This window comes from Phasianus colchicus, chromosome 31 (genome assembly GCF_987193195.1).
Source record: "Phasianus colchicus chromosome 31, bPhaCol1.hap1.1, whole genome shotgun sequence".
Lineage (NCBI taxonomy): Eukaryota > Metazoa > Chordata > Aves > Galliformes > Phasianidae > Phasianus > Phasianus colchicus.
Genome location: NC_143466.1, coordinates 2917216 through 2935863, shown reverse-complemented (window position 1 = coordinate 2935863; position 18648 = coordinate 2917216). Strand labels below are relative to the sequence as shown.

General features: G+C 62.7%; 1 protein-coding gene across 3 annotated transcripts in view; it reads right to left on the bottom strand.

Moving 5' to 3' along the window:
* LOC149914264 (TBC1 domain family member 17-like) overlaps positions 1–18648 on the bottom strand; it is a 43336-nt gene that overhangs the window by 12466 nt on the left and 12222 nt on the right. For all 3 annotated transcript variants that reach the window (XM_090127937.1, XM_090127938.1, XM_090127939.1), the window contains 6 exons: positions 18348–18531; positions 16210–16300; positions 10605–10748; positions 8055–8183; positions 6474–6571; positions 2941–3035 (listed from right to left, as the gene is read on the bottom strand). In XM_090127937.1, the coding sequence (XP_089984063.1) occupies positions 2941–3035; positions 6474–6571; positions 8055–8183; positions 10605–10748; positions 16210–16300; positions 18348–18531 (741 nt within the window). The remainder of the gene's footprint in view (positions 1–2940; positions 3036–6473; positions 6572–8054; positions 8184–10604; positions 10749–16209; positions 16301–18347; positions 18532–18648) is intronic.

Below are 18648 nucleotides of genomic sequence, written 5' to 3'. Positions count from 1 at the left end.
GGTCTCTATGGGTCCCTATGGGTCTCTATGGGTCTTTATGGGTCTCCCTGGGTCTCTATGGGGTCCCTATGGGCCACTACGGAGTCTCTATGGGTCGCTATGGGTCTCTATGGGGTCTCCATTGGTCCCTATGGGGCTCTATGGGGTCCCTATGGGTCCCTATGGGTCTCTATGGGTCACTATGGGGTGACTATGGATCTCTATGGGGTTTCTATGGGTCTCTATGGGTTGCTATGGGGCACTATGGGGTCTCTATGGGTCTCTATGGGGTTTCTATGGGTCCCTATGGGGTCTCTATGGGTCTCTATGGGGTCTCTATGGGGTTCCTATGGGTCTCCATGGTCTCTATGAGGTCCCTATCGGTCTCTATGGGTCTCTATGGGTTGCTAGGGGTCTCTATGGGTCTCTATGGGCCTCTACGGGTCTCTATGGGTCTCCATGGGTCTCTATGGGTTCCTATGGGTCTCCATGGGTCTCTCTGGGTCTCTATGGGGTCTCTATGGGTCTCTATGGGTCTCTATGGGGCTCTATGGGGTCTCTATGGGTCCCTATGGGTCTCTATGGGGTCTCTATGGGTCTCTATGGGTCTCCCTGGGTCTCTATGGGGTCCCTATGGGGTCTCTATGGGTCTCTATGGGTCTCCCTGGGTCTCTATGGGGTCTCTATGGGTCTCTATGGGTCTCCCTGGGTCTCTATGGGCCACTACGGAGTCTCTATGGGTCGCTATGGGTCTCTATGGGGTCTCCATTGGTCCCTATGGGTCTCCATGGGTCTCTATGGGGTTTCTATGGGGCTCTATGGGGCTCTATGGGGTCTCTATGGGTCCCTATAGGTCTCTCTCTATGGGTCACTATGGGGTGACTATGGATCTCTATGGGGTTTCTATGGGTCCCTATGGGTCGCTATGGGTCTCTATAGGTCTCTATGGGTCTGTATGGGGTCTCTATGGGCCTCTATGGAGTCTCTATGGGTCTCCATGGGTCTCTATGGGGTTTCTTTGGGTCCCTATGGATCTCTATGGGTCCCTATGGGTTGCTATGGGTCTCTATGGGTCTCCCTGGGTCCCTATGGATTCCTATGGGTCTCTATGGATCCCTATGGGTTGCTATGGGTCTCTATGGGTCCCTATGGGACACTTTGGGGTTGCTATGGGTCGCTATGGGTCTCTATGGGGTGGCTATGAGTCACTATGGGTCTCCATGGGTCTCTATGTGTCGCTATGGGTCTCTATGGGTCCCTATGGGTCTCCATGGGTCCCTATGGGGTTTCTATGGGTCTCCATGGGTCCCTATGGGGTTTCTATGGGTCTCTATGGCTATGTTCTCACGTGTCTTTACATATCCCCACACATTTCTCCGTCCCCATGTGTCCTCACATGTTCTCACATGTCCTCACATGTCCTCACATGTCTTCACATGTCTTCACATGTCCCCACGTGTCCCCGTATGTTCTCACATGTCCTCACTATCCCCGCACACATCCCTATGTGTCCCCACGTGTCCCCACATGTCCTCACACGTCCCCACGTGTCCCCATGTGTCCCCACATGTGCTCACATGTCCTCATATGTCCTCATATCCCCCCATGCGTCCCCACATGTGCTCACATGTCCCCACGTGTCTCCACGTGTCCCCACACGTCCCCACGTGTCCTCACATGTCCTCACATGTCCTCACATGTCCCCACGTGTCCCCACGTGTCCTCACATGTTCTCACACGACCCCACGTGTCTTCACATGTCCCCACGTGTCTCCACGTGTTCCTATGGTCGCCATTTGTTCCCATGTGTCCCCACACGTCCCCACATGTCCTCACATGTCCTCACATGCCCCCACATGTCCTCACATGCCCCCACATGTCCTCACATGTCCCCACATGTCCCCACATGTTCTCACACGTCCCCACGTGTCCCCACGTGTCCTCACATGTCCCCTCGTGTCTCCATGTGTTCCTATGGCCGCCATTTGTTCCCATGTGTCCCCACATGTCCCCATGTGTCCCCACGTGTCCTCACATGTTCTCACATGTCCCCATCTGTCCCCGTATGTTCTCACATGTCCTCACTATCCCCCCACATCCCTATGTGTCCCCACATGTCCCGTGTCCTCACATGTGCCCACATCTCCCCACGTGTCCCTACGTGTCCTCACATGTGCTCACATGTCCCCACATGTCCCCATGTGTCCCCACGTGTCCTCACATGTCCCCATGTGTCTCCATGTGTTCCTATGGTCGCCATTTGTTCCCATGTGTCCCCACACGTCCCCACATGTCCTCACATGTCTTCACACGTCCCCACGTGTTCCCACGTGCCCCCACATGTCCTCACATGTCCCCACGTGTCCCCACATGTCCTCACACGTCCCCACGTGTCCCCACGTGTCTCCATGTGTTCCTATGGTCGCCATTTGTTCCCACATGTCCCCACACGTCCTCACATGTCCTCACATGTGCCCACGAGTCCCCACGTGTCCTCACATGTCTTCACATGTCCCCATATGTCCTCACACGTCCTCACATGTCCTCATATGCCCCCACGTGTCCTCACATGTCCCCACGTGTCTCCATGTGTTCCTATGGTCTCCATTTGTTCCCACGTGTCCCCACACATCCCCACATGTCCTCACATGTCTTCACACGTCCCCATGTGTCCCCACGTGTCCTCACATGTCCCCACGTGTCTCCATGTGTTCCTATGGTCACCATTTGTTCCCACGTGTCCCCACACGTCCCCACGTGTCCTCACATGTCCTCATATGCCCCCATGTGTCCACACATGATCTCACATGTCCTCACACGTCCCCATGTGTCTCCATGTGTTCCTATGGTCGCCATTTCTTCCCATGTGTCCCCACACGTCCCCACATGTCCTCACATGTCCCCACACGTCCCACACGTGTCCCCACACGTCCCACACGTGTCCCACACGCCATCTCTCACCCATGAGTTCCTGGTAGCTGCTCAGGACGCTGTTCCTCCTCATCTGCTCCGTGCTCAGCGTGCGCCACTGCAGCTTCATGCGTTGGAAGGACGCCCTGCAACACGCGTGTGTCATACGTGTGCGCGTCGTACGTCTGCCGTACCCACGTGCGCGCGCCACACGCGTGTCATACGTGCCCGCGTGTGTTACACGTGTGCACGTCCCCACGTGTCATACGCGTCTCTGTGCGCCATACGTGTGTCATACGTGTGCGTGTTACGTCTGTGTCTGTCATACGTGTCACACGCCCCCCCCCCCAAAATCCCCACGCACCCCAAACCCCCATAGGTGCCCCCCCCACATCCTCCCCCCTCCCATAGCCCCCCCCCATCCCCTCATATCCCCATACGTGCCCCCATTTCCCCCCCCCATATCCCCCTATAGCCCCCCCAAATCCCCATAGATGCCCCCCCCCCCATTTCCCCCCCATGCCCCCCAACCCCACCCCCCCAAACTCCCCACAGGTGCCCCCCCCCCATCCTCCCCAACCCCCATCCCCCATATCCCCCCACGACCCCCCCATCCCCCCATATCCCCATACGTCCCCCCCATTTCCCCCCCCCATATCCCCCTATAGCCCCCCCCCCCAAATCCCCATCGATGCCCCCCCCCATTTCCCCCCCCCATGCCCCCCAACTCCATCCCCCCAAACTCCCCACCGGTGCCCCCCCCCCCATCTTCCCCCCCATCCTCCCCCCCCCATCCCCCATATCCACCCCCCCACCCCCCATACCCCCCCACGACCCCCCCATCCCCCCATATCCCCATAAGTCCCCCCCATTTCCCCCCCCCATATCCCCCTATAGCCCCCCCCCCCCCAAATCCCCATCGATGCCCCCCCCCATTTCCCCCCCCATGCCCCCCAACTCCATCCCCCCAAACTCCCCACCGGTGCCCCCCCCCCATTTCCCCCCCATCCTCCCCACCCCCCCCAAATCCCCAATGGTGCCCCCCCCATCCTCCCCACCCCCCCATCCCCCATATCCGCCCCGCCACCCCCCATACCCCCCCACGACCCCCCCATCCCCCCATATCCCCATAAGTCCCCCCCATTTCCCCCCCCCATATCCCCATAGGTGCTCCCCCACCCCCCCATTTCCCCCCCATGCCCCCCAACCCCATCACCCCAAACTCCCCACAGGTGCCCCCCCCACATCCTCCCCACCCCCCCATTCTCTATATCCCCCCCCACCCCCCATACACCCCCCCATGACCCCCCATCCCCCCATATCCCCATACATCCCCCCCATTCCCCCCCCCCATATCCCCCTATAGCCCCCCCCCCCCCCAAATCCCCATAGGTGCCCCCCCACTCCCCCATTTCCCCCCCATGCCCCCCAACCCCATCCCCCAAACTCCCCACAGGTGCCCCCCCCCCCAGCTCCCCCCCCATCCTCCCCACCCCCACCCCCCACACCCCCCCACGACCCCCCCACCCCCCCATATCCCCATACGTCCCCCCCATTTCCCCCCCCCATATCCCCCTATAGCCCCCCCAAATCCCCATAGATGCCCCCCCACACTCCCATTTCCCCTCCCTGCCCCCCAACCCCATCCCCCCAAACTCCCCACAGGTGCCCCCCCCCAAACTTCCCCCCCATCCTCCCCCCCCCATCCCCCATATCCGCCCCCCCACCAAATTCCCATAGGTGCCCCCCCACCCCCCCTTTTTCCCCCATGCCCCCCAACCCCACCCCCCCCAAATCCCCATAGGTGCCCCCCCCATCTCCCCCCCATCCTCCCCCCCCCCCATCCCCCATATCCACCCCCCCACCCCCCATACCCCCCCACGCCCCCCCCATCCCCCCATATCCACATAAGTCCCCCCCATTTCCCCCCCCCATATCCCCCTATAGCCCCCACCCCCCCACCCAAATCCCCATAGGTGCCCCCCCACCCCCCCATTTCCCCCCCATGCCCCCCAACCCCATCCCCCCAAACTCCCCACAGGTCCCCCCCCCGACATCCTCCCCACCCCCCCATTCTCTATATCCCCCCCCCACCCCCCCATATCCCCTTTATGACCCCCCCACCCCCCATACCCCCCCACGACCCCCCCATCCCCCCATATCCCCATACATCCCCCCCATTCCCCCCCCCCATATCCCCCTATAGCCCCCACCCCCCCACCCAAATCCCCATAGGTGACCCCCCCCCCATCTTCCCCCCCATCCTCCCCCCCCCCATCCCCCATATCCGCCCCGCCACCCCCCATACCCCCCCACGACCCCCCCATCCCCCCATATCCCCATACGTCCCCCCCATTTCCCCCCCCCATATCCCCCTATAGCCCCCACCCCCCCACCCAAATCCCCATAGGTGCCCCCCACCCCCCCATTTCCCCCCCATGCCCCCCAACTCCATCCCCCCAAACTCCCCACAGGTGCCCCCCCCCCCATTTCCCCCCCATCCTCCCCACCCCCACCCCCCACACCCCCCCACGACCCCCCCATCCCCTCATATCCCCATACGTCCCCCCCATTTCCCCCCCCCATATCCCCCTATAGCCCCCCCAAATCCCCATAGATGCCCCCCCCCATTTCCCCCCCCATGCCCCCCAACCCCACCCCCCCAAACTCCCCACAGGTGCCCCCCCCCCATCCTCCCCACCCCCCCATCCCCCATATCCCCCCACGACCCCCCCATCCCCCCATATCCCCATACGTCCCCCCCATTTCCCCCCCCCATTTCCCCGTATAGCCCCCCCCCCCAAATCCCCATCGATGCCCCCCCCGATTTCCCCCCCCATGCCCCCCAACCCCATCCCCCCAAACTCCCCACATGTGCCCCCCCCCAAACTTCCCCCCCATCCTCCCCACCCCCACCCCCCACACCCCCCCACGACCCCCCCATCCCCCCATATCCCCATATGTCCCCCCCATTCCCCCCCCCCCATTTCCCCCTATAGCCCCCACCTCCCCCCCAAATCCCCATAGGTGTCCCCCCCCCACCCCCCATTCCCCCCCCATGCCCCCCAACTCCATCCCCAAAAACTCCCCACAGGTGCCCCCCCCACATCTCCCCCCCCCCACATCTCCTCACCCCCCTTTTCCCCACCAACCCCAAAATCCCCATACGTGCCCCCCCCCCCATGTACCCCCCAAAATCCCCAACTCCCCCCCCACACCTCTCCCTCCACCCCCCCACCCCCCCCAAAGTCCCCATAGGTGCCCCCCCCACCCCCCCATTTCCCCCCCATGCCCCCCAACTCCATCCCCAAAAACTCCCCACATGTGCCCCCCCCCATTTCCCCCCCATCCTCCCCACCCCCCCCAAATCCCCAATGGTGCCCCCCCCCATCCTCCCCACCCCCCCATCCCCCATATCCGCCCCCCCACCCCCCATACCCCCCCACGACCCCCCCATCCCCCCATATCCCCATACGTCCCCCCCATCTCCCCACCCCCCGTCCACCCCACACCCCCCCCAAATCCCCATAGGTGCCCCCCCATAGGTGCCCCCCGCCCCCCCCCCAGTGCCCCCCCCCCCCTACCTGCGCTCCTTCTCCTTTTGGGGTTCCGCTGCCTCCCCCCATCCCCTCAACCCCAAAAGCCGGGGCCAAACTTCAGGGCGCGCCTCTGGGCTCAAACCCTGGGGGGGGGGGGGGGCGCACATCAGGACCCCCCCCTCAATAAGTCCCCTATGGCCTCCCCCCCCCACAGAACCCAGCCCCGTTTCTCTTAAGCCCCGCCCCCTCCCATAAGCCCCGCCCCCTCATGTATTGTCCAAATACCGCCACCCCACTTAGGCCCCGCCCCTCCCGTAGGCCCCGCCCCCTCGTGATGTTACCCGCCCAACGGCTCCGCCCACTAAAGCCCCGCCCCCTCCCTTAAGCCCCGCCCCCTCATGTATTGTCCAAATACCGCCACCCCACTTAGGCCCCGCCCCTCGCTTAGGCCCCGCCCCCCTCGCTTAGGCCCCGCCCCTCATGATGTGACCCGCCCAATGGCTCCGCCCACTAAAGCCCCGCCCGTCCCTTAAGCCCCGCCCCCTAATGGAGCGACCAAATCCCGCCAACCCACGTAGGCCCCGCCCCTCCCGTAGGCCCCGCCCTCCCTTAAGCCCCGCCCCCTCATGTTGTGATCCGCCCAATAGTACCGCCCACTAAATCCCCGACTCTCCCTTAAGCCCCGCCCCCTAACGGAGTGACCAAATCCTGCTAACCCACGTAAGCCCCGCCCCTCCCGTAGGCCCCGCCCTCCCTTAAGCCCCGCCCCCTCATGATGTGACCCGCCCAACGGCTCCGCCCACATAAGCCCCGCCCCTCCCTTAAGCCCCGCCCCCTAACGTGCTGACCAAATACCGCCACCCCTTAGGCCCCGCCCCTCGCTTAAGCCCCGCCCCTCTCGTAGGCCCCGCCCCCCTCGTTTAGGCCCCGCCCCCTCATGCTGTGACCCACCCAATGGCTCCGCCCACATAAGCCCCGCCCCCTCACTTAGGCCCCGCCCCTTATATTGACCCACCCATACCGGCTCCGCCCCATCAGACCCGCCCCCTTAGCCCCCGCCCCCCAAGATGTGACCCGCCCAATGGCTCCGCCCCCCAAGCCCCGCCCCCTGCTTTAGACCACGCCCACATATAGCGACCAACCCCAATGGCTCTGCAAGCGCAAGCCCCGCCCCCCGCCTTAGGCTCCGCCCCTTAAGCCCCGCCCCCTCCATTAGGCCCCATAACGGCACCAACACTGGCCCTGCCCTCATTAGGCCCCGCCCCCTCACGAGTGTGGCCCCGCCCCCTTTGGCCCCGCCCCTTCCTTAGCCCCTCCCCTCTCTTAATGACCATTGGCTCCGCCACCTTAAGCTCCGCCTCCCTTGGCCTCGCCCCTTCTTTAGCCCCTCCCCCTTTATAACACCATTGGCTCCACCACCGTAAGCCCCTCCCCTCCCTTAGGCCCCGCCCCCTCACGAGATTGGCCCCGCCCCGTCATTATCTCACATCGGCCCCGCCCACTTAAGCCCCGCCCCTCTCATAAGCTCCTCCCCTCAGGCTCCGCCCCCACCCATTACAACAGATGCTCCATAAGCCCCGCCCCTTCCCTTAGGCCACGCCCCCTCCCTCAAAGCCCCGCCCTCACCCCTCGGAAGATCCGCTCCCTGATTGGCTCAGGGCTGAGGCTCCACCCCTCGCCATCCAAGCTCCGCCTCCACTCCTCCAACGTGACGGGGGGGCCCCGGGGGGGGCTGGGCCGGGGGTCCGGGGGGACCTGGGAGGGGGCGGGGCTTAGAAGACCACGCCCACATCTCCATCCCAGTTCCCTCCCAGTTCCCTCCCAGTCCATCCCAGTTCCCCCCAGTCCATCCCAGTCCCCGCCAAGTCCATCCCAGTTCCCTCCCAGTTCCCTCCCAGTCCATCCCAGTTCCCCCCAGTCCATCCCAGTTCCTCCCAGTCCATCCCAGTTCCCCCCAGTCCATCCCAGTCCCCTCCCAGTCCATCCCAGTTCCCACCCGATCCATCCCAGTTCCTCCCAGTCCATCCCAGTTCCCCCCAGTCCATCCCAGTTCTCTCCCAGTTCCACCCCAGTTCCCCCCAGTCCATCCCAGTTCCTTCCCAGTCCATCCCAGTTCTCTCCCAGTCCATCCCAGTCCCCCCCCAGTCCATCCCAGTTCCCCCCAGTCCATCCCAGTTCTCTCCCAGTTCCACCCCAGTTCCCCCCAGTCCATCCCAGTTCCCCCCAAGTCCATCCCAGTTCCCCCCAGTCCATCCCAGTTCTCCCCAGTCCATCCCAGTTCCCCCTGGTCCATTCCAGTTCCAACCCAGTCCATCCCAGTTCTCCCCAAGTCCACCCCAGTCCCCTCCCAGTCCATCCCAGTTCTCTCCCAGTTCCACCCCAGTTCCCCCTGGTCCATCCCAGTTCCCCCCAAGTCCATCCCAGTTCTCCCCAGTCCATCCCAGTTCTCCCCAGTCCATCCCAGTCCCCTCCCAGTTCCACCCCAGTTCCCCCCCATTCCATCCCAGTTCCCCCCAGTCCATCCCAGTTCTCTCCCAGTTCCACCCCAGTTCCACCCCAGTTCCTCCCAGTCCATCCCAGTTCTCCCCAGTCCATCCCAGTTCCCCCCCATTCCATCCCAGTTCTCCCCAGTCCACCCCAGTTCCTCCCATTCCATCCCAGTTCTCCCCAGTCCACCCCAGTTCCTCCCATTCCATCCCAGTTCTCCCCAGTCCATCCCAGTCCCCTCCCAGTCCATCCCAGTTCTCCCCAGTCCATCCCAGTTCCTCCCAGTCCATCCCAGTTCTCTCCCAGTTCCACCCCAGTTCCCCCCAGTCCATCCCAGTTCTCCCCAGTCCATCCCAGTTCCCCCCCATTCCATCCCAGTTCTCCCCAGTCCATCCCAGTTCCCCCCAAGTCCATCCCAGTTCCCTCCCAGTCCATCCCAGTTCCTCCCAGTCCATCCCAGTCCCCTCCCAGTCCATCCCAGTTCTCCCCAAGTCCATCCCAGTTCCTCCCACTCCATCCCAGTTCTCCCCAAGTCCATCCCAGTTCCTCCCAGTCCATCCCAGTTCTCCCCAGTCCATCCCAGTTCCCTCCCAGTCCATCCCAGTTCTCCCCAGTCCATCCCAGTCCCCTCCCAGTCCCTCCCAGTTCCTCCCATTCCATCCCAGTTCTCCCCAGTCCACCCCAGTTCCTCCCAGTCCATCCCAGTTCTCCCCAGTCCATCCCAGTTCTCCCCAGTCCACCCCAGTTCCTCCCATTCCATCCCAGTTCTCCCCAGTCCATCCCAGTTCCTCCCATTCCATCCCAGTTCTCCCCAGTCCATCCCAGTTCTCCCCAAGTCCATCCCAGTCCCCTCCCAGTCCACCCCAGTTCCCCCCAGTCCATCCCAGTTCTCTCCCAGTTCCACCCCAGTTCCCCCTGGTCCATCCCAGTTCTCCCCAGTCCCCTCCCCTCCCAGTCCATTCCAGTTCCTCCCAGTCCATCCCAGCTCCTTCCCAGTCCATCCCAATCCCCCCCCAGTCCATCCCAGTTCCCTCCCAGTCCATCCCAGTGCTCTCCAGTCCATCCCAGTTCCTCCCAGTCCCCCCCCAGCCCCCCCCAGTCCCCTCCCAGTCCATCCCAGTCCCTCCCAGTCCCTCCCAGTCCCCCCCAGCCCCCCCCAGACCCCCCCCAGTCCATCCCAGTCCCTCCCAGTCCCCCCCAGTCCCCTCCCAGTCCCTCCCAGTCCCTCCCAGTCCCCCCCAGCCCCCCCCAGTCCCCTCCCAGTCCATCCCAGTCCCCTCCAGTCCCCTCCCAGTCCCCCCCAGTCCCCTCCCAGTCCCTCCCAGTCCCCCCCAGTCCCCTCCCAGTCCCCCCCAGTCCATCCCAGTCCCCCCCAGCCCCCCCCAGTCCCCTCCCAGTCCATCCCAGTCCCCCCCAGTCCCCCCCAGTCCCCCCCAGTCCATCCCAGTTCCCTCCCAGTCCATCCCAGTCCCTCCCAGTCCCCTCCCAGTTCCCCCCAGTCCATCCCAGTCCCCTCCCAGTCCATCCCAGTCCCCCCCAGTCCCCTCCCAGTCCCCCCCAGTCCATCCCAGTTCCCTCCCAGTCCATCCCAGTCCCTCCCAGTCCCCTCCCAGTCCGTCCCAGTCCATCCCAGTCCCCCCCAGTCCCCCCCAGTCCCTCCCAGCCCCCCCGCCCCCCCATCGCACTCACGCAGGCGATGACCTCGAATGGCGGCTCCTCCTCCCCCTCGAGCTCCGCTCCGTCTTCCGGGCTGGGGGGGGGCGACGTTGGGGGCCCCCCCAGGAGGCGGCTCAGCCCCCCCAGTGTGGCCGCATAGGGGGCCTGCAGCAGGCGCTGGGGGGGGGGGGTGGGAAGGGGGGGAGTCAGATGACCCCACATGTGACCCCACAACCCCCCATGTGACCCCATAACCCCCCATGTGACCCCATAACCCCCCATATGACCCCACAACCCCCATGTAACCCCACAAACCTCAAGTATGACCCCATAACCCCCCATGTGACCCCATAATCCCCCATGAAACCCCATAACCCCATGTGACCCCATAATCCCCCATATGACCCCATAACCCCCCACGTAACCCCATAACCCCCCATGTGACCCCATAACCCCCCATGTAACCCCATAACCCCCCATGTGACCCCATAACACCCTCTATGACCCCATAATCCCCCATAAGACCTCATAACCCCCCCTGTAACCCAACAACCCCCCATGAAACCCCATAACCCCCATGTAACCCCATAACCCCCCATGAAACCCCATAATCCCCCATGTGACCCCATAACCCCATGTGACCCCATAACCCCCCATGTGACCCCATAACACCCTCTATGACCCCACAGCCCCCATACGACCCCATAACTCTTCTATGTGACCCCATAACCCCCCATGTGACCCCATAACCCCCCATGTAACCCCATAACCCCGCCTGCCACCCCATAACCCCCTTGCAACCCCATAACCCCTCCTGCGACCCCATAACCCCCTTGCAACCCCATAACCCCCCATATAACCCCATAACCCCCCCTGCCACCCCATAACCCCCTTGCAACCCCATAACACCCCACATGACCCCATAACTCCCCCTGCCACCCCATAACCCCCTTGCAACCCCATAACTCCTCCTGCGACCCCATAACCCCCTTGCAACCCCGTAAGCCCCCACGACCCCACAGCCCCCATACGACCCCATAACTCTTCCATGTGACTCCATAACCCCATGTGACCCCATAACCCCCCCATGTCAACCCCATAACTCCCCATATGACCCCATAACCCCCCCTGTAACCCAACAACATCCCATATGACCCCATGATCCCCCCACTTGACCCCATAACCCCCCATGTGACCCCATAAGCCCCCCTGTAACCCCATAACCCCCCATGTGACCCCATAACCCCCCATGTAACCCCATAACCCCCCATGTGACCCCATAACTCCCCCTGTAACCCCATAACCCCCCATGAAACCCCATAACCCCATGTGACCCCATAATCCCCCATATGACCCCATAACCCCCCACGTAACCCCATAACCCCCCATGTGACCCCATAACCCCCCATGTAACCCCATAACCCCCCATGTGACCCCATAACCCCCCCTGCCGCCCCATAACCCCCTTGCAACCCCATAACCCCCCATGAAACCCCATAACCCCATGTGACCCCATAACACCCTCTATGACCCCATAACCCCCCATGAAACCCCATAACCCCATGTGACCCCATAACACCCTCTATGACCCCAGAACCCCCCATATGACCCCATAACACCCTCTATGACCCCAGAACCCCATGTGACCCCATAACACCCTCTATGACCCCATAACCCCCCATGAAACCCCATAACCCCATGTGACCCCATAACACCCTCTATGACCCCATAACCCCATGTGACCCCATAATCCCCCATATGACCCCATAACCCCATGTGACCCCATAACCCCCCATGTGACCCCACAACCCCCATGTGACCCCACAACCCCCCATGAAACCCCATAACCCCCATGTAATCCCATAACCCCCCATGTAACCCCATAACCCCCCATATGACCCCACAACCCCCCATGTAACCCCATAACCCCATGTGACCCCATAATCCCCCATATGACCCCATAACCCCCCATGTAACCCCACAACCCCCCATGTGACCCCATAACCCCCCATATGACCCCACAACCCCCCCTGTAACCCCATAACCCCCCATGAAACCCCATAATCCCCCATATGACCCCATAACCCCCCATGTGACCCCATAACCCCCCATGAAACCCCATAACCCCATGTGACCCCATAATCCCCCATGAAACCCCATAACCCCATGTGACCCCATAATCCCCCATATGACCCCATAACCCCCCACGTAACCCCATAACCCCCCATGTGACCCCATAACCCCCCATGTAACCCCATAACCCCCCATGAAACCCCATAATCCCCCATATGACCCCATAACCCCCCATGTGACCCCATAACCCCCCAAGTGACCCCATAACACCCTCTATGACCCCACAGCCCCCATACGACCCCATAACCCCCCATGTAACCCCATAACCCCCCATATGACCCCATAACCCCACATATGACCTCACAACCCCCCATGTAACCCCATAACCCCATGTGACCCCATAACCCCATGTGACCCCATAACCCCCCATGTAACCCCATAACTCCTCCTGCGACCCCATAACCCCCTTGCAACCCCGTAAGCCCCCACATGACCCCACAGCCCCCATACGACCCCATAACTCTTCCATGTGACTCCATAACCCCATGTGACCCCATAACCCCCCCATGTCAACCCCAGAACTCCCCATATGACCCCATAACCCCCCCTGTAACCCAACAACATCCCATATGACCCCATGATCCCCCCACTTAACCCCATAACCCCCCATGTGACCCCATAACTCCCCCTGTAACCCCATAACCCCCCACGCGGCCCCATAACCCCCCACGTAACCCCATAACCGCCCATGTAACCCCATAACCTCCCATGAAACCCCATAACCCCATGTGACCCCATAACACCCTCTATGACCCCATAACCCCCCATGTGACCCCATAACCCCCCCTGTAACCCCATAACCCCCCATGAAACCCCATAACCCCCATGTGACCCCATAACCCCCCCTGTAACCCAACAACCCCCCATGAAACCCCATAACCCCATGTAACCCCATAATCCCCCATATGACCCCATAACCCCCCATGTGACCCCATAACCCCATGTGACCCCATAACCCCCCATGTGACCCCATAACCCCCCATATGACCCCATAACCCCATGTGACCCCATAACCCCATGTGACCCCATAATCCCCCATATGACCCCACAACCCCCCATGTAACCCCATAACCCCCCATATGACCCCATAACCCCATGTGACCCCATAATCCCCCATATGACCTCATAACCCCACATATGACCTCACAACCCCCCATGTAACCCCATAACCCCATGTGACCCCATAACCCCCCATGTGACCCCATAACCCCCCATATGACCCCACAACCCCCCATGTGACCCCATAACCCCCCATGTAACCCCATAACCCCCCATGTGACCCCATAACCCCATATGACCCCATAACCCCCCATGTAACCCCATAACCCCATGTGACCCCATAACCCCCATGTAACCCCACAACCCCCCATGTGACCCCATTCCCCAAAATCCCGCCATAATGGGACCCCCCCATTTCCCCCCCCCCCAACCCCCCCACCCCAAAATCCCCCCCCATTGGGACCCCCAACCCCCCCCCACCCCAATACCACCCCACTGCCCCCCCCCATTGCGCCCCCCCTCCAAATTCCCTCTCCTATGGGAGCCCCCCAAACCCCCCCACCCCAAAATCCCCCCCATTGGGACCCCCTGAACCCCCCCCCACCCCAATACCACCCCACTGCCCCCCCCCATTGCCCCCCCCTTCCCAAAATCCCCCCATAATGGGACCCCCCCCCCATTTACCCCCCCCCAAATCCCCCCCCAACCCCAATATCACCCCACTGCCCCCCCCCCATTGCGCCCCCCCCCCCAAAATCCCTCCCCAATGTGACCCCCCACCCCCCCCCGACCCCAATATCACCCCACTGCCCCCCCCATTGCCCCCCCCCAAAATCCCCCCATAATGGGACCCCCCCCCATTGCCCCCCCCCCCAAAATCCCCCCCAATTGGGACCCCGAAATCCCTCCCCCACCCCCCCCCACCCCACTGCCCCCCCCCATTGCCCCCCCCTTCCCAAAATCCCCCCATAAAGAGACCACCCCCCCCATTTCCCCCCCCATTGGGACCCCCCCCCCCTTACCCCCCCATTGCCCCCCCCTTCCCAAAATCCCCCCATAATGGGAACCCCCCCCAAAATCCCCCCCCATTGGGACCCCCCACCCCCCACCCCCCCCCACCCCACTGCCCCCCCCCCCATTGCCCCCCCCTTCCCAAAATCCCCCCATAATGGGACCCCCCCCCCATTTCCCCCCCGCCAAACCCCCCCACCCCAATACCACCCCACTGCCCCCCCCCATTGCCCCCCCCTTCCCAAAATCCCCCCATAATGAGCCCCCCCCCCATTTCCCCCCCCCCCGTCACCGCCACAACTCCCCCCAAAATCCCCCCATAATGAGACCCCCCCCCAAAATCCCCCCCATTGGGACCCCCCACCCCCCCCACCCTACTCCCCCCCCCCCCCATTGCCCCCCCCCCCCAAAATCCCCCCCATAATGGGACCCCCCCCCAAAATCCCCCCCCATTGGGACCCCCCACCCCAATACCACCCCACTGCCCCCCCCCATTGCCCCCCCCCAAATCTCTCCCATAATGAGACCCCCCCCAAAACCCCCCATAATAGGACCCCCCCCCACCCCAATACCACCCCACTGCCCCCCCCATTGCCCCCCCCCCAAAATCCCCCCCATTGGGACCCCCTGATCCCCCCCCCACCCCAATATCACCCCACTGCCCCCCCCCCATTGCCCCCCCCTTCCCAAAATCCCGCCATGAGACCCCCCCCCATTTCCCCCCCCCCCAAAACCCCCCCCCCCCCAAAATCCCCCCCATTGGGACCCCCTGATCCCCCCCCCACCCCAATATCACCCCACTGCCCCCCCCCCATTGCCCCCCCTTCCCAAAATCCCGCCATGAGACCCCCCCCCATTTCCCCCCCCCCAAAACTCCCCCCCCCCAAAATCCCCCCCATTGGGACCCCCTGATCCCCCCCCACCCCACTGCCCCCCCCATTGCCCCCCCCTTCCCAAAATCCCCCCATAATGAGACCCCCCCCCATTGCCCCCCCCCCAAACCCCCCCCCCCCAAAATCCCTCCCCTATAGGACCCCCCCCCAAAATCCCCCCCCATTGGGACCCCCTGATCCCCCCCCCACCCCAATACCACCCCACTGCCCCCCCCCATTGCGCCCACCCCCCCAAATCCCCCCATAATGAGCCCCCCCCCATTTCCCCCCCCCCAACCCCCCCTAAATCCCCCCCCACCCCAATACCACCCCACTGCCCCCCCCCATTGCCCCCCCCTTCCCAAAATCCCCCCACAATGAGCCCCCCCCCCAAAATCCCCCCCATTGGGACCCCCCACACCCCCCACCCCACTGCCCCCCCCCCCATTGCCCCCCCCTTCCCAAAATCCCCCCCCATTGCCCCCCCCTTCCCAAAATCCCCCCATAATGGGACCCCCCCCCCAAAATGCCCCCCCATTGGGACCCCCCCACCCCCCCCATTGCCCCCCCCCTTCCCAAAATCCCCCCATAATGAGCCCCCCCCCCATTTCCCCCCCCCTCACCGCCACAACCCCCCCCCCTTGTGGGGGCTCCGGGGGGGTCGCGTTTTCCTGGGGGTCACAAACCAACAGCAGCCGGGGGTCCCGGGGGCACCTAAAGGACCCCCCCCCCAAAAAAAAAAAAAAAATCAAGGGGGGGGGGTCCCCAAATTCCCCCCCCCCCCCAAATAACCCCCCCCGAAATTTTAGGACCCCCCCTCATAAAATGAAAAGGGGGGGGTCCCCAAATTCCCCCCCATAAAATGAAGGGGGGGTCCCCAAATTTTTTGCCCCCCCCCCAATAAATAAATGGGGGGGGTCCATTTCCCCCCCCCCACCCATAAAATGAAGGGGGGGGGCCCCAAATTCCCCCCCCCCCCAAATAACCCCCCCCGAAATTTTAGGACCCCCCCCTCATAAAATGAAAGGGGGGGGGTCCCCGTTTTTCCCCCCGATACATGAAAAGGGGGGCCCCAAATTTTTGCCCCCCCCCCAATAAATAAATGGGGGGGGCCCATTTCCCCCCTCCCACCCATAAAATGAAGGGTGGGGGTCCCAAATTTTCTGCCCCCCCCCCCCCCAAAATGTAGGGATCCCCAAATTTTCTGCCCCCCCCATAAATGAAGGGGGGGGGTCCCAAATCCCCCCCCCATAAATAAAAGGTCGGTCCCCAAATTTTCTGCCCCCCCCCCCAATAAATGAAGAGGGGGGGGTGCCCAAATTTTCTGCCCCCCCCCGCAATAAACGAACGGGGGGGTCCCAAATTTTCTGCCCCCCCCCCCTCAATTAATGCAGGGAATCCCCAAATTTTCTGCCCCCCCCTGCAATAAACGAAGAGGGGGGGTCCCCAAATTTTCAGCCCCCCCCCCGCAATAAACGAAGGGGGGGGTCCCCAAATTTTCTGCCCCCCCCCCCCCTCAATTAATGCAGGGAATCCCCAAATTTTCTGCCCCCCCCCAATAAATATAGGAGGGATCCCCAAATTTTCTGCCCCCCCCTGCAATAAACGAAGGGAGGGTCCCAAATTTTCTTCCCCCCCCCCTCGATAAATGTGGGGGGAGTCCCACATTTTCTGCCCCCCCCCCCCAAAATGCAGGGAATCCCCAAATTTTCAGCCCCCCCCCCGCAATAAATATGGGGGGGTCCCCAAATTTTCTGCCCCCCCCCCCCAATAAATATAGGAGGAATCCCCAAATTTTCTGCCCCCCCCTGCGATAAACGAAGAGGGGGGGGCCCAAATTTTCTGCCCCCCCCCCTCAATTAATGCAGGGAATCCCCAAATTTTCTGCCCCCCCCCATAAATGAAGGGGGGGGTCCCAAATCCCCCCCCCATAAATAAAAGGTCGGTCCCCAAATTTTCAGCCCCCCCCCCAAATAAAAGACGAAGGGGGGTCCCCAAATTTTCTGCCCCCCCCCCCATTCATACAGGGAATCCCCAAATTTTCAGCCCCCCCCCCCAATAAACGAAGGGGGGGGGGTCCCAAATTTTCTGCCCCCCCCCCAATAAATATAGGAGGATTCCCCAAATTTTCTGCCGCCCCCCCCAAAATGCAGGGAATCCCCAAATTTTCAGCCCCCCCCCCCGCAATAAACGAAGGGGGGGGGGGGCAAATTTTCTTCCCCCCCCCCCCCAATAAATATAGGAGGAATCCCCAAATTTTCAGCCCCCCCCCCCACAATAAACGAAGAGGGGGGGGGGCCCAAATTTTCTGCCCCCCCCCCTCAATTAATGCAGGGAATCCCCAAATTTTCTGCCCCCCCCCGCAATAAAGATGGGGGGGTCCCAAATTTTCTGCCCCCCCCTCATTACTACAGGGAATCCCCAAATTTTCTGCCCCCCCCCCAATAAATAATATAGGAGGGATCCCCAAATTTTCAGCCCCCCCCTGCGATAAACGAAGAGGGGGGGGGCCCAAATTTTCTGCCCCCCCCGTAAATGAAGGGGGGGGGTCCCAAATCCCCCCCCCCATAAATAAAAGGTCGGTCCCCAAATTTTCAGCCCCCCCCCCCCAAATAAAAGACGAAGGGGGGTCCCAAATTTTCTGCCCCCCCCCGCAATAAATATGGGAGAAATCCCCAAATTTTCTGCCCCCCCCCCGCAATAAACTAAGAGGGGGGGTCCCCAAATTTTGTGACCCCCCCCCCAAAAAAAAAATACTCACGGCCTCAGGTGCCCCCCCAGCAACCTCAGCAACCGGCGCCGCCCCCCCCGGGGTAGCAGCAATGGGGGGGGGCACGGTGCCCCCCCCCGGGGTAAAAGGAGGAGGAGGGGGGGGCCGCGAATGGAGGGGGGGCCCCGGCGCAGCCCCCCCACCTCACACAGCCGCAGTCGGAACGGAGCCGCGCCTGGGGGGGGGGGAAAACCAGTAACACCAGTATGGGACCAGTATGGGACCAGTATGGGATGGGTGCCCCCCCCCGAAATCCCAGTACGGACCAGTAAGAAACCAGTGCCCCCCCCCC